The 13232-nt window shown below is 39.1% G+C and overlaps 1 protein-coding gene across 1 annotated transcript in view; it reads left to right on the top strand.

Annotated features, from left to right (window-relative positions):
- The window catches only part of unc80 (unc80, NALCN channel complex subunit), a 72858-nt gene that overhangs the window by 45401 nt on the left and 14225 nt on the right, over positions 1-13232 (top strand). Inside the window, 18 exon segments of the mRNA XM_074177303.1 lie at positions 78-285; positions 349-535; positions 589-1007; positions 1060-1192; positions 1263-1403; positions 1477-2011; positions 2083-2278; positions 2380-2598; positions 2726-2871; positions 4087-4414; positions 4600-4803; positions 4860-4976; positions 6874-7008; positions 7121-7286; positions 7335-7547; positions 7629-7813; positions 8006-8162; positions 8226-8393. Of these exon segments, the coding sequence (XP_074033404.1) occupies positions 78-285; positions 349-535; positions 589-1007; positions 1060-1192; positions 1263-1403; positions 1477-2011; positions 2083-2278; positions 2380-2598; positions 2726-2871; positions 4087-4414; positions 4600-4803; positions 4860-4976; positions 6874-7008; positions 7121-7286; positions 7335-7547; positions 7629-7813; positions 8006-8162; positions 8226-8393 (3857 nt within the window).

The raw sequence follows: 13232 nt of genomic DNA, 5'->3' as shown, positions 1-13232 counted from the left end.
ATATTTTTATCACCCCGAAAAAACATTATGTTTCAGTAGATACATGCAATATATTTTCTTTCAATCTAATATTTCAGATTTCAAGTTTTATGGAAAATGAGATATCAGGCTTGGCCTAGAATGGAAGAAAGTGCCCAAATGTTGTTTAAAGTACCTCCACCAGGGATCGAATTCACGTTACCATCTCCTAAAATTGGTATTGAATCTTTGGATGTAGTCGATTCTCCTTGGGAACTTCTAGTAAAAACTAAAGTTGAGGAAGTAACCATCAACCAGGAAAGACACGTGAGGAACTAACCTGTTAATATTCCCAGTTTTTGTTATAGAATAGATGTTTTATTATTTCAGAGATCTCTGGTAACTGCTACGAAAACCAGGAAGAAGCAACAAACAGAGCTGATTAAAATGGCTCTACAAGCTCAAGATGATAAGAAAAGAGAGGAAAGGGAAAAATTTCTGATAACCACTATTCCTATTACAGTTCAAGCGGCCCATGAACCAAGTTTGTACCATACCAGCGAAGAACATGAAGAAGGTAAATGCATTCCTGTGGAAATACCTATATTCTAATTTCTGCATTAATTTAAGTTGATGACGAACAAGCTGACGGTCAACCCAGGAATACCGGCCATCATCTTCATTCTGCTCATTCTTTATTTCCTTCTTGCCTTTGTTCAGCAGTAGTTCAAATTATCAATCTTCTGGATGATGCAGCAGTCTCAGCTGATGGCAACGCTGTTTATGAAGTATCTTACCAAGTCATATGGACATGTTTGGTAGAAGACAGCGCTTTATTCCTAAGATACATTCTTGAAAGATTAACTAGAGAGAAACAGGATTTGATGATCAAGATTTTGAGACATCTAATAAGGTTCATTCCAAAACTACCTCAACAAGCAGCCTTCGCTTTGTATAATTATATCATAGGGTATGTTATGTTTTATGTAAGAAGTCCTCATGAGGATGGCCAACAGTTGATTGGATCAGCCCTTTCACTTTTGTGGATGGTAAGTGCATAACCAAGTGCATAACCAATATGGTTCCAATTTTGAATTATAGGTGGTTCATAGCGTTCATGGTATTATGTTCAAAGATCTGAAACAGATTCTGAGGAAGGAGCAGTGTGATGCATCCATTCTGCTTACAGCAAATGTTCCTTCTGCCAAAAAAATTATCGTCCACGGACCTCAAGGTTTGATTATTTTCTACCACCTTTCATTGACAGATTGCTGAGGGAAAAGTATTCATTTTTTTATTCGTAGATCCTGACGCTGCAGGTATTCCTTCACAGTTTCCTGTACAGGAGGATACCCAGTTCTGTCAAATATTGAGAGAAGCATTAGACTTCTTTGGCATCGACGAGAATAGGCACAAGGAATTCTTCTTGGTGGATTATAAAACTCGTGAGTACTATCAGACATTTCAAGTCATATACGAAAGAAGAGAAAGAAAAGGTTTACTGAACATTCATTTCAGACCAAATCAGAAACCCTTCATCTTATGTTCGAGACTATTATTTCTTCAAGAGATCGCAATATCCACAACTGGAACTGGTTCATATGAAACCAGAGATTGCATTCAATGCCTTGCAGAAACAGGAGCTCTTGCACAAATTCGTTGAAATAGGCAAAGTTCTCTTAACATGGGCTATTTTGAAAAACGTAGACATGGTTGTGCAGAGAGTGGTATTTCTTCACGAGGAGCTCATGAAATTGCCGTCCTTTCCTAGGAAAGCGTTGGAATCAGATCTGGATCTGTATAAGAGTGGACCATTAGGGAAAGAACTTCTTGGTTTGGATGTTCTGCATAAGTTCATGTGGGTCAGGCTTATCGCTAGAATGTTTGAAGCTATGGCAGGAAATTTTGCGTATTCTGGTGATATCCATCTCTTCGTGAATGTCTTGAACGGTGCTTTGGTTTTACATTCTGAAGACGCCTGTATTTTGAGATACGTTATGGCTACTTATATAAATGCTGCCTTCCATTTCAAGAACATATTCTCCACAAACGGGTAAATATTGTTTATTTGGGTTTATTTTTTCATTGTCTTTTTTGAAATTGCTAATCTTTTGTTGCTTTTAGATACCTTCTCATAATGCCAACCTTGCTTAAAATCTATTCCAATCATCAAACGAATAAACTGATCACTACAACTATAGAATATGCTGTGAAACAATTTTATCTGATGAATAGAAAACCTTTCATTTTGCAAATGTTTGGTTCTGTATCGGCAATGTTAGATACTGAAGAAGAAGGCACTTACGGAGATGCTCATAAGGTTCTTTGAAACAATTCATTTTGTTATATTCTTTTAAAGAAACTTCTATTGAAGAGAGGTTAAGATATGTTGTAGCTTAAAATTTCATGATGATTTTTCAGATTCAATCTAGCTGTCTATTCAATCTGCTCCTGAGTCTGGAAACTCCTTCACCTGATCCTCTGAATATAGCAGAATTAGTGAAGGAAGAAAAACCTTTGAAAGCCATAGATTTCTGTTATCACGATGAAAATGAGATGGTTACTATACTAGATTGCATATCTATGTGTGTTATGGTTGTTTCTTATTCTTCCGAGAGTGTTAGAGGTTACCAAATGCTGGTGAGTAAAGTTAATAACTTTGAAATGGTGACAATTCATTTTATTTGTTGTGCGAATTTTAATATTTATTCTAGTAGTTGGTTCCATTCCAATTTGAGCTTGAAAATCTTGAACGTTGTTTTTTCAGATAATCTTGGAAGCAATTTTGCCCTGTTATGTAAAGCAAATACAGTTGCCAAGTTACAATAAAGAAGGAAAGACTGAAAAGGAAATCATCAACCAGCTAGCTGTTGCTATCAGGACTTTGGTGAATAACTGTGAAGCATTAACAAAGTGAGAAGCAATAATTTCTAAATATTCACTGATCAACAAAAATTCGTGTTTTCAGTTATGCAGTGTCGTTCAACAAACTTTATTTTCAAATCACATACCATTCTGCCTGGAACTCCAATCATAGTTTTTCCTGGTCACCGCCAGATATTTCTTCGGCGCTAGCTTCCCAGGGTCGCTCAAGGTGATCCTGGCGAAATTGCATCCTTTGATTCCATTCCATCTCTTAAGGGATTGAGCATGGGTGTGACGTTTGGCTTATTTCGCAATTGTCGAAGTCATCATGCCGTAGATGCCACTGTGTCCTAAAATTCTTAGTCCAGCCTCTTCCTTGGCTAAAGAGTTGGCAATGCGATTACCTTTACTCCTGTCGTGCCCTTTACCCACCTCAAGATTATGTTATTATCTACTGAGGCTTTGGCTAAATCTTGGTGGCACTCTAGTTCTAACCCTGATGTAACACGTAGTCTGTTGAAAGCTAATAGGGCTTGTCTGCTATCAGTGCAGATTGTTATGTCTTTGCCAGAAATTCCTTTCCTGGTTATTTCTTTTGTGGCGATTGAGATACCAGCCAGTTCTGTTTGAACCACGCCCATTCCTCTGCCCATTTCCCACTTAATCTTTCTGGAGTACACTCCACATCCAGAGCCTTCTTTGGTTTTCGAGCCGTCTATATATATGGGTTTTACATTTGTAGCATCTGACTCTGGGATCTGTTTTATTTGTATTTTGTAGGGTTTATTGAACACAAACCTGGGTTCAATTACATCACTGGCTGCCTGCAGCAGAGGTTACGCAATAAGCTCTTCTCGCCATAGGCCCAGCCTCAATTGACCCATTCCTACTTCGAGGTTTACACCAGCCGTGCGCAATCATAACATGGCCATTAACGCAACCTCCTTAACGTACAGGTCCAGAGGGGTCAGACCAGTAATTAATTCCATTGCCGCGGTTGGCGTTGTTCTCATGGCTTCTGTGATGTTTAAACAAGCCAATTGCTGTATTTGATATACTTTTTGGATGGGCGTTGCTTGTAGAACTTTCGGTCGAAATAATCCATATGTCTGTAGTAACTGAATAGTGGTCAATTCATAGTGAAGTTATGTTCTCTAGACATATTGAATTATTGGAATAAATAGAAATAGTTTTGAAAATAAGATTTTTTGATTTGGTATGTCAACCAAATATCATTTTACACAACCCAAATGATCATTCCAGGAGTTACAACGGACCCTACCGTTCCAGCCCAGAACATAAAGGTTCAAGCCAAAAAAATTACAGTCGAGGGCCATATTCTCCCGGTTTCGACTTCGAAGATGACTCTCACTCCAAGTTTATGAGCGAACACTCTAGAGCTAAGAGTATGTATGAACATGACGTCGAAGACTCAGAAGTGCTCAGAGCAGAGTACAGGAGACCTCGAGACGTTTTACTCTCTCTTGTCGGCGAGTTTATGTGTAGGGCCACGACTAGATTGCAAGAACTCAATAAAAAAAACAACCAGGATGGGAAAATCGTTGAGTTGTTGGATATAAAGTCACATGTGGTATGTTCTGGGTACTGAATTATATTTGTCTGCTAAAACAGTGTGTTCTAGAAAATGATTTTAAAAAAACGTAGTCGTTAACGAAAGTAAATTATATTGCGAAAAGTGTATGTGTTTTGCATGTACTAAAATCAATAAAAGGTTTCTCATATGAAGTATAGTTCTCTTAATATTGATTCTTTCAGAGATTAGCTGACATAGCACACACTCTACTGAAAGTGTCTCCATACGACCCTGAATCTATGGGATGCAGAGGACTACAACATTATATGAGTTACATATTGCCATCAACTGAATGGGCTAACGATTCCATGAGACCGGCACTGGTGACTATTCTTAGGAGGTTGGATAAAGTGTTTCAGAAAATTTCGAAGAAACCGTCTATAAGAGTAAAGAACTTTGCATTTATTAATTATTGTATATAATATTTCATTATTTTTTGTAGAGGAACACTGATTGGGATGCTGCTGCAGGATTACTAAAAGGAATTTATGATACCATGGTGAAATATCCCTACATTACCCACTGGTCTCATATCAAAGCACTTATCAACACATGTCAGGTTAGTGCTTGTGTTAAATTTTTTCACCAAAAACTACGTAATAATTCAATATCTCTAAAAAAATTAACTTTAAATGTTCAAGCCCGTCTCGGATATACCTACACTGCTGGTTGAATGGACTGACGCCTATAAAAAAACAACTACTTCACTGGCTAATACCACGAACGGCGTTGGATTATATTCGACAGGAGTCAGTGCAGGAAATTTTCTGTGAAGATTCCTACACTGACAAAGTTGTTTTCTGATAGGCGTCAGTCCATTCAACCTACTGTGTAGGTATATCCGAACATTCAAAGTTCATTTCTTTAGATTTGTTTACTGCCTGTCTTTAACCATAGCCCACTGACTAATAAGAAAGTTTTTCTTCCTTATTCAGAGGAATCGAGCAAATTTCGGATATGTAGTTGGTTAGTATCTCGTCCACTAGATGGAGTGACATTTTTTATGTTCGCTCGAACTTGAGGCGAGAAATGAAATACTCTGAATGAATTTAGATTTTCAATTATGGAATATCATTGACTTTGAGTGGACCCTTTCAGTTGTATTGTCAACTGCATATGCAGAAAATTTTCTGTGAAGATCCATGCACTGACGCAGTTTGTTTTCTGATAGGCGTCAGTCCATTCAACCTACTGTATAGGATAGGCATATCCGAGACGGGCTTGAACATTTAAAGTTCATTTCTTTAGATTTGTTTAGATTAGCCCACTGAGTAATAAGAAAGTTTTCCTTCCTTATTCAGAGGAATCGAGCAAATTTCGGATATGCAGTTGGTTAGTACTTTGTCCACTAGATGGAGTGACATTTTTGATGTTTGCACCAACTTAAGATGAGAAATGAATTACTCTGAACAGATTTTAAACAGAACAGACCGTCAAATCAAAGATCGAGGGTCGGATAGCACGTCTGTACCCTCTGATCAACAGAAAATCAAAAACAAAATTACCATCTATAATACGATGTTCAAGCCTGTCATCATTAATGCTTCAGGCGTCTGGGGACAAGCGGCGAAATCCAATATCACCATTCTGGAGGTATTGCAAAACAGGCTAATAAGGATGATTGTGAATGCTCCTTGGTTCGTGCGGAATGAAGCCATCTGCAGAGATTTGCAGCTGCCTTCCATTCGGCAGTCCATTCAGTCGAGAAATCAGAGAATTTTCGATGGTGCAGAAACTCATGAAAACCCATTAGTCAGGGAAGCTATGGATTATACTGTAGACGACCCCTCCCGATATAGAAGGCCCCGAAACTGTCGAATGAGGCCCCTATATCTTCCGTTGAAAGATGAACAACGTTTTCATCCAATTCACCCCAGCCAGGCAGGGGTACACCATGAAGGGCGGTACTGATATCTGTGGACACTCATGCCGCCATACCATAACACCCACATCAGTCATGACCCGTTTGTCCTTCTGGCAAACATCAGTCCAAAGGGTAAGGAAATCAGGCTCCAACCTGTCTAAATTCAAGATGACTTCCACCTAAACAAAACAGACAGAATTTCGATTTTCAATTATGGAATATCATTGACTTTAGGTCGATGTTGGCCACTATCTTGAATTGACGAGTGTCTAATGAGCCCGAAACCGGTCTGCAAGTGTGCCCGTTCCAAAATTGAAGGTCGACTCTTTCAGTTGTATTGCCAATTACATATGCAGGAAAATTCCTGTGAAGATTCCAGCACTGACGCCTGTCGGATATAATTCAACGCCGTTCTTGGTATTAGCCAGTGGAGTAGTTGTTTTCTGATAGGCGTTAGTCCATTCAACCTACTGTGTAGGTATATTCGAGACTGGCTTGAACATTTGAAGTTCATTTCTTTAGATTTGTTTACTGCCTGTCTTTAAGCATAGCCGACTGACTAATAAGAAACATTCAATATCTGTTATTTCAGGGACTTATTGTCAGTGACACTTGTTCTACTGAAGGAGTTTCTGGGGCTACTGCAGCTCTCATGAGTCAAGCTCCTCCACCACACTTTTGCTCCATGGTCGTTCGTTTGATAGCTCTACAGATACAAAATACTCAAGTAAATACAATTTCAAATAGTTTTCAGCCTTAAACTACTAAAAATAACGAATATTAGTATGTCTGCTCTTTATTATGAATTTCAATAATATTTTTGTATTTCGCATCAACAGGGTCCATATAATGTTCCGGATTTTCTTCTTTTCTTCAACCAGGATACTTGTACTCTAGAGCAAGTTTGTGGTGGAAGTTCTATATTTCCAACTCAAGATAAAACTGAAAGTATCATCATGAATCTTATCATGCCGCTGTGTCTGAGGGTTGGTTCAGGAAGAAAAGGTTAGTTGAACCGAGAATCTTATACCAGATATCATTGTTTTTCCGTAGATGTTTCCCAAATGAAACACAGCGACATAAGTTTCGCCCTTACGTTGGTCCTTCATGCTATGAGTCCACCGAATACAAAATCTGCAGGGCCATCTGGAACCAACGTCAAACCAACAGGTGAAATTAGAACCGGTAGTCTTACCTTCACCGGTACTAGAGATACAAAAACTTCGGCAAAGATCAATACATCATTGTATCAGGTTTCATTTTTAGGTGAGGACAGTTTTTTATTTTCTTGGATGGAGATACATTTTCAAAATTATTCGTCTCCCTACTGAATCTTTTCTGTTTCAGCTTTGAAGATAATGGCAATTTGCTTTGAAGGAGAGTTGATGAACGACTGGTTGAAAATTGGCAGAACTATGAGGGAACTTGGTAAAAGAAATGAAGCTGCTACGTTCTTATGGGACTTTCTTGATTTTGTAGTCACACATAGAACCGTGTTATATATTCTGATGCAACCCTTTATTTTCCAGAAGGTAAGAGCTCAAGTTCTTAGAAATGTTTTAGGAAGCAACTACTTTCAGTAGTCTGAACTACATTAAAATGGGTCTGATTGAGTTTTCATAAAATACAACTGATGTAAGTCAATTGAACATCAATTTATGATATTTTTTGCAATTTTTCATTGCTATTCATGATTGTGATACCAATTGGCTTTTTCTTTGAAGCTGGCCCAACCACCCATATCAGATTTTGAAAGGAATATGCACACCAAGATTCGGAACAAGATGCGGAGTATTGGTTTACCACTCCCGAAAAGTAGGGGAGCTCTTCTAATGGAGCTGGCCCAAGAAATGAAATTGTTGAAAGAAGAGCTAGATGAATGTGAGCTCCGCGCAATACTAAATCGAAACTTTTCGTTAGTGTTTATTCTCTCTACTCTTTCAGCTACCGAATCTTCAAGTGACACTAAAAAGGAAACAGGTCCAACATGTCAAATGACAACGGAAGTACCTCCACGTCACCAGAGACACTCTCTGATTGGTTTATTCACTGGAGAGGGTCACCATGGATCGAAATCCGCTCCAAGTCATGAGATGATGTCGCATTTGAAGGGTATGTGATAAAATATTCTTTTCAACTGTTACGTGCCGGTTTCCCGCCAAGTAACATTGGGCTATTTTATTCTATGTAAATACACTAATATCAGTTCAGATAGGCAGCCCACACTACAACTGCCAAGTAGGGTTGGTTGTCTACCTTTGATTAAGAACATTTTAAAGGAATTTATTATTATAAACAAACTTGGTACTCCAGAAAAGGAAGAAAAGTCAAAATATCTTCATTCATTTATATAAAGAGATGAAAATAATGAGTGTAGAGGGAAGGCCAATATGTTACAATTGTCAATACTTACTTGGCATTCCTGTTTTGATATTCAATTGACGCATTTGGAAAAGTAAACAAAACCTAGATGTTGCCTTTGTCATAGGTGTCATTTGCTGCCGTCGTAGTTCGCAAGCCGGTCGAGAAAGATCGACTACCGAACTAGTCAGGTTTACTTCCTGGCGGTAAAATTTGATTCAGGCGAATTATAAAATAGCTGCAGCTGTGTTACGTAAAAGGTGACCGTTATGAACATTCAAACAATCACCTTGATCAATTATAGGAAGTCTAAAGGCAAGAAAGAGTGTTATATGAGGAATTTCAATAAGTAGGAATGGAAAGGCGGAAATAGGTTATAGGAGGAGGGGAAAAAAGAAAAAGAGAGGAGAGGTTGGTTCGTGGAGACGAGGAAGAAACAAGAGGTCTTTTCCTAATTTTGTTAACAATTTGGAGAAATTGTTGCATTCCAAAGTATTTTGGGTTCGTAAGGGAAAGACTCGAGAGTCCCGAGTACGAGTACAAGGAGTTTGCTGGTACGGGATCCCGACAAGAGGTCGGATTTGGTGTTTTGCCCTAGCCTCTCGAAACGGCCGCTTCAGACCACCAGCCGCCATTGTTAGATATTGCATTTAAGTTGGACATCACGGAGCTGCATGATAAGTAACAGTAGCATTATTCATTTGATTTATTCTGGTGAGTCCGTTTCTTTTTGCTATGGCCTAACTGGTGCAATACATGTCACAACCTGGGAAATACCATCGTGAGTTTGCATGCACGCTGCATCCTGTTGCATTCCGCTGTATCCTGCTGCATTCCGCGGCATATAAACACACTTGATCAATTATTATAGCTTTATGAATGCCTAAAGCTTGCCGCAGCTGTGCTTGACACCGATTCAGTTTGTTTAACAATACATTGCGTAATCATTAGCATCCTTAACGCTTTACGAGTACTAGAGACTTGCCTTAACACGATTTGCTGCCTCTATTTCATAAGAAGTGCTGCATCAAACTGTTATTTTGCCCTTATCAGTCAGTGTAACTTTGATTTGTATCAAATTTGTGATTACTGAGTTTTGTAAATGATTCAGTGTTAGATTAGAATTATTATTGATAGATTTATTGAATTTGTTTCCTGTTGAGTAACGTGCTCGAATCAGGTGTGATCACACATGCACGGAAGCATTTCTGTTATATATATGTATATATATATTAATCTGCTTTGAGAAATACCCCTCAAAACCACTTTGGGTTGATACAAACACTGCATATTCTCTCTTGATATTTGTCATTGTATGTTATTTGAAACCTGTTAAAGATTCAATAAAGTTTTTGTAAAATATCAAGAACAGCACCCTTTGGTGGATTTATTCTCCATACTCACCCCCAAATTGCTGAGCTAGCCGAGTGGTCATTTGAGTAAACTTTTCAGTGACCGGAAAAAATATTTTTGTTACCAATACGGTTTTGGAATATACCGAAGGGGGGTTTAACTTTCATTCCAAAACCAAATTTCTCTCCCACCCCCGTTGAACAACGTAACAAATGGCGCCCATCTAGCTCCGCAGTGGAAGGGTGTTTTTTTTTTTTACTTGTTAGTGCGGTTAAGTAATGGTATTTGGCAAGTGTTTATTTATATAAATCAGTGTGTAGGCAAGCATTCTACGTTACATTTTGCGAAGATTGTTTTTTATCGTGGTCTGTTTTTTGAATTTAAATGTTTTTTAATTCTACGTTTTTTCAGGTTTGTCGGTTATTGTGAATCATAACTTGTCTTTTACTTTTTTCTGTTGATAGATTTTGTTTACTTTGTAATAAGGTGAATATACAGGGTGGAATTTCATATTGGTATACCTATCCCTCTACATTATACATTGCATTTATTTTTTGTTTGGGTACGGACTCTTACAGATGGTCCACAAGTAAGTACTCAGACTAACGCATATACAAGGTCATCTAGAAGGTAATATAAATACCAAGAGAAGATTATTTTTTCTCATTTTTGAATATTACTTTAATCGAAAAGCAATAAACTCCGTTGGTGTTTCGAGTCGAGTTGTCTTTTCTTTTTCTTTTTATTGGTCTTCTTTCTTTCGGGAAGGGGGAGAGTCGCTTCTGCAAAGCGAATAAGAGGATAACTTTGAGAGTTTTTTTTCTTGTCGTCATTTCTTTATCGACATGGAAGTAAATAGACTTCGAGCAGATGAACTAGCCTATGAGCTTCGCGTTAGAGGGGCGTTACCAGAATCGGGAACGGTCGATCAATTGCGTATGCGGTTAAGGCAACGAATTTATCTAGAAAAACGGGGCAGTTACACGCCTTCTTTTTCCTATGACTTAGATGCTGATACGGAAATCGCGAAATGTGTTGAGAAATTAGATGAGCTACAGACACAACTTGATAACTTTGATCATGAAAACGCGAGAAATGAACGTTCGCGCATTCTATCAAGACTGTTACACGTTTCGGGTAGACTTAGTAGAATAGCCGCTGAGGGTGTTCAGGAGCGGAAAAATGAGCTTATAGCTCGATGCGTGGAGTTATGTGAAAAGTTAGATACGATTGATCAGGAAATCATCAATATAGAAACCAATCCGCAACACAAGGAACACAATGATGCGGGCGAAGGCGATAACATTGTTAACAAGTCGCAACGGTCATTGTTGGATATTATATCAAAGCGTAGTGATGAAGACATCGCCAACAGGGTTGATACATTATTTGGATCTCCTCTACACCGTCGTGTATCGTTCTCAGCATATCATCCGTCTACAAGGGATATCAATCCTCAACTGTTTTTGAACAGAAACGAGAATAACAAGCCCCCATATATATCTGGATCGACGCCAGATAATCTTCATTTAGGTAATAGAGTCAATAGGGACTGGGGTAACAACTTTCGGATAGGAAACGAGAGTCATCTTCGTCATCCCAGATTTTCGGAAGAAAACCTGGAGCATGACCGCTTTTATGGGGATGATGGGTCAGCTCGACATTTTAACACGATATCCAAATGGAACCTCAGTTTTGATGGTCAAAATATGAGTATTTCCAATTTCATAGAGCGTGTAGAGGAACTGAGAGTGGCTTGTAATATCCCAAAATCTCAATTACTCAAATATACACCTATCCTTCTGAAGGGTACCCCGTTACACTGGTACAGAAATACATCTGAAGTACTGAATTCTTGGGATGATGTTACGTACTATTTGAATCGGCTTTATAGGTCTTCCAGTTACGATGAGGATATCTGGAATGACATACGAAGTCGTACCCAGGGTCAACGTGAGGATGTCTCAACTTACCTGATAAATATGGAAAGTTTATTTGGGAAACTCACAGCCAAACCGAGAGAGGCTGAGAGGGTCAAGTTAATGCGAGAACGCATGCTGCCCCACATTCAGTCTAGGCTGCCATTGGATCCAATTTTACATTTTTCTGAATTATTGGAGTTAGGCAGAAGGGCAGAAGAGTTGTATGTGCGAACTCAACGCTGGAGACCTCCTCCAACGAACAGAAACCTTGTTACTGAAACCGAATTCATGTACAATCCTGGAAGGTACCGAACAGACGCTGTGCATGTAGAATACGACAGAGATCACCACTACGGGGAGTTTCAAGAAGAAGCGAGTGGTTCAGCAGCACTGGCAGCAATCCATAGTACGCGATTCCAGAACGTAAAGTGTTTCAATTGTGGCCATTTTGGTCACATGGCAAAAGATTGCGATTCACCTAAAATTCTGAGGTGTTATCGTTGCGGAACGTTAGACAAAACTGTCAGAACGTGTGACAAATGTAAAAGGGAATCGGGAAACGAGGAATCGGGTCGCGAACAGACCGCGTCGTAGACTCGCGAATCAATCAGTCGGTCAATTCAGAGAGTCCCTCTCACGTTAAATGCATTTTAGATTACGTGTTGGCTAATGTTCAGGGAGATGAAAGACCTTACCTTAATGTAAACATTCTGGGAATCAATTTAGTAGGACTACTCGATTCCGGATCATCCCGTACAATATTGGGTCGGAGAGGTTGGGAAGTTATACGAAGCTTGAATTTAAACATGCATACATCTACGGTCCAAGTTTGCACGGTGGCAAACGGTGGTGAATGCTTGGTGAGTGGCTCTTATGATATTCCGTTTCGAGTATTGGATAAGGTGGTCATCCTGAAAACACTTGTGGTACCTTCTTTTCCTCATCAATTGATATTGGGAGCGGATTTTTGGCGTCAACTTGGTCTAGTTCCAGATCTCAGGAATAACAATTGGACTTTCTCTGAATGTCCAATGGAAGTTCGAGTTGCTAGTATAACCAGTAACGAGCATCTGTCAGATATTCAGAAAACGCGGCTGGAAAAGTTAATAGAATCCATTTTCAAGGAGGTGTCATTGGAACTTGGTTGCACTTCCCTGGTCAGTCACGTCATACGAACCAAGGCAGAGCCAATCAAGCAGAGATTTTATCCAATATCACCGGCTTTGCAAAAACACGTAAATGAAGAGCTAGATGAAATGCTACGGCAAGGTGTAGTAGAGCCTTCTTCTTCACCATGGGCGTCACCTATCGTGAT

Source organism: Leptinotarsa decemlineata, unplaced genomic scaffold, assembly GCF_025532065.1.
Source record: "Leptinotarsa decemlineata unplaced genomic scaffold, Ldec_3_MD MMD2_tig00002974_RagTag_RagTag, whole genome shotgun sequence".
Taxonomy (NCBI): domain Eukaryota; kingdom Metazoa; phylum Arthropoda; class Insecta; order Coleoptera; family Chrysomelidae; genus Leptinotarsa; species Leptinotarsa decemlineata.
This window is presented reverse-complemented; position numbering and strand designations above follow the sequence as displayed.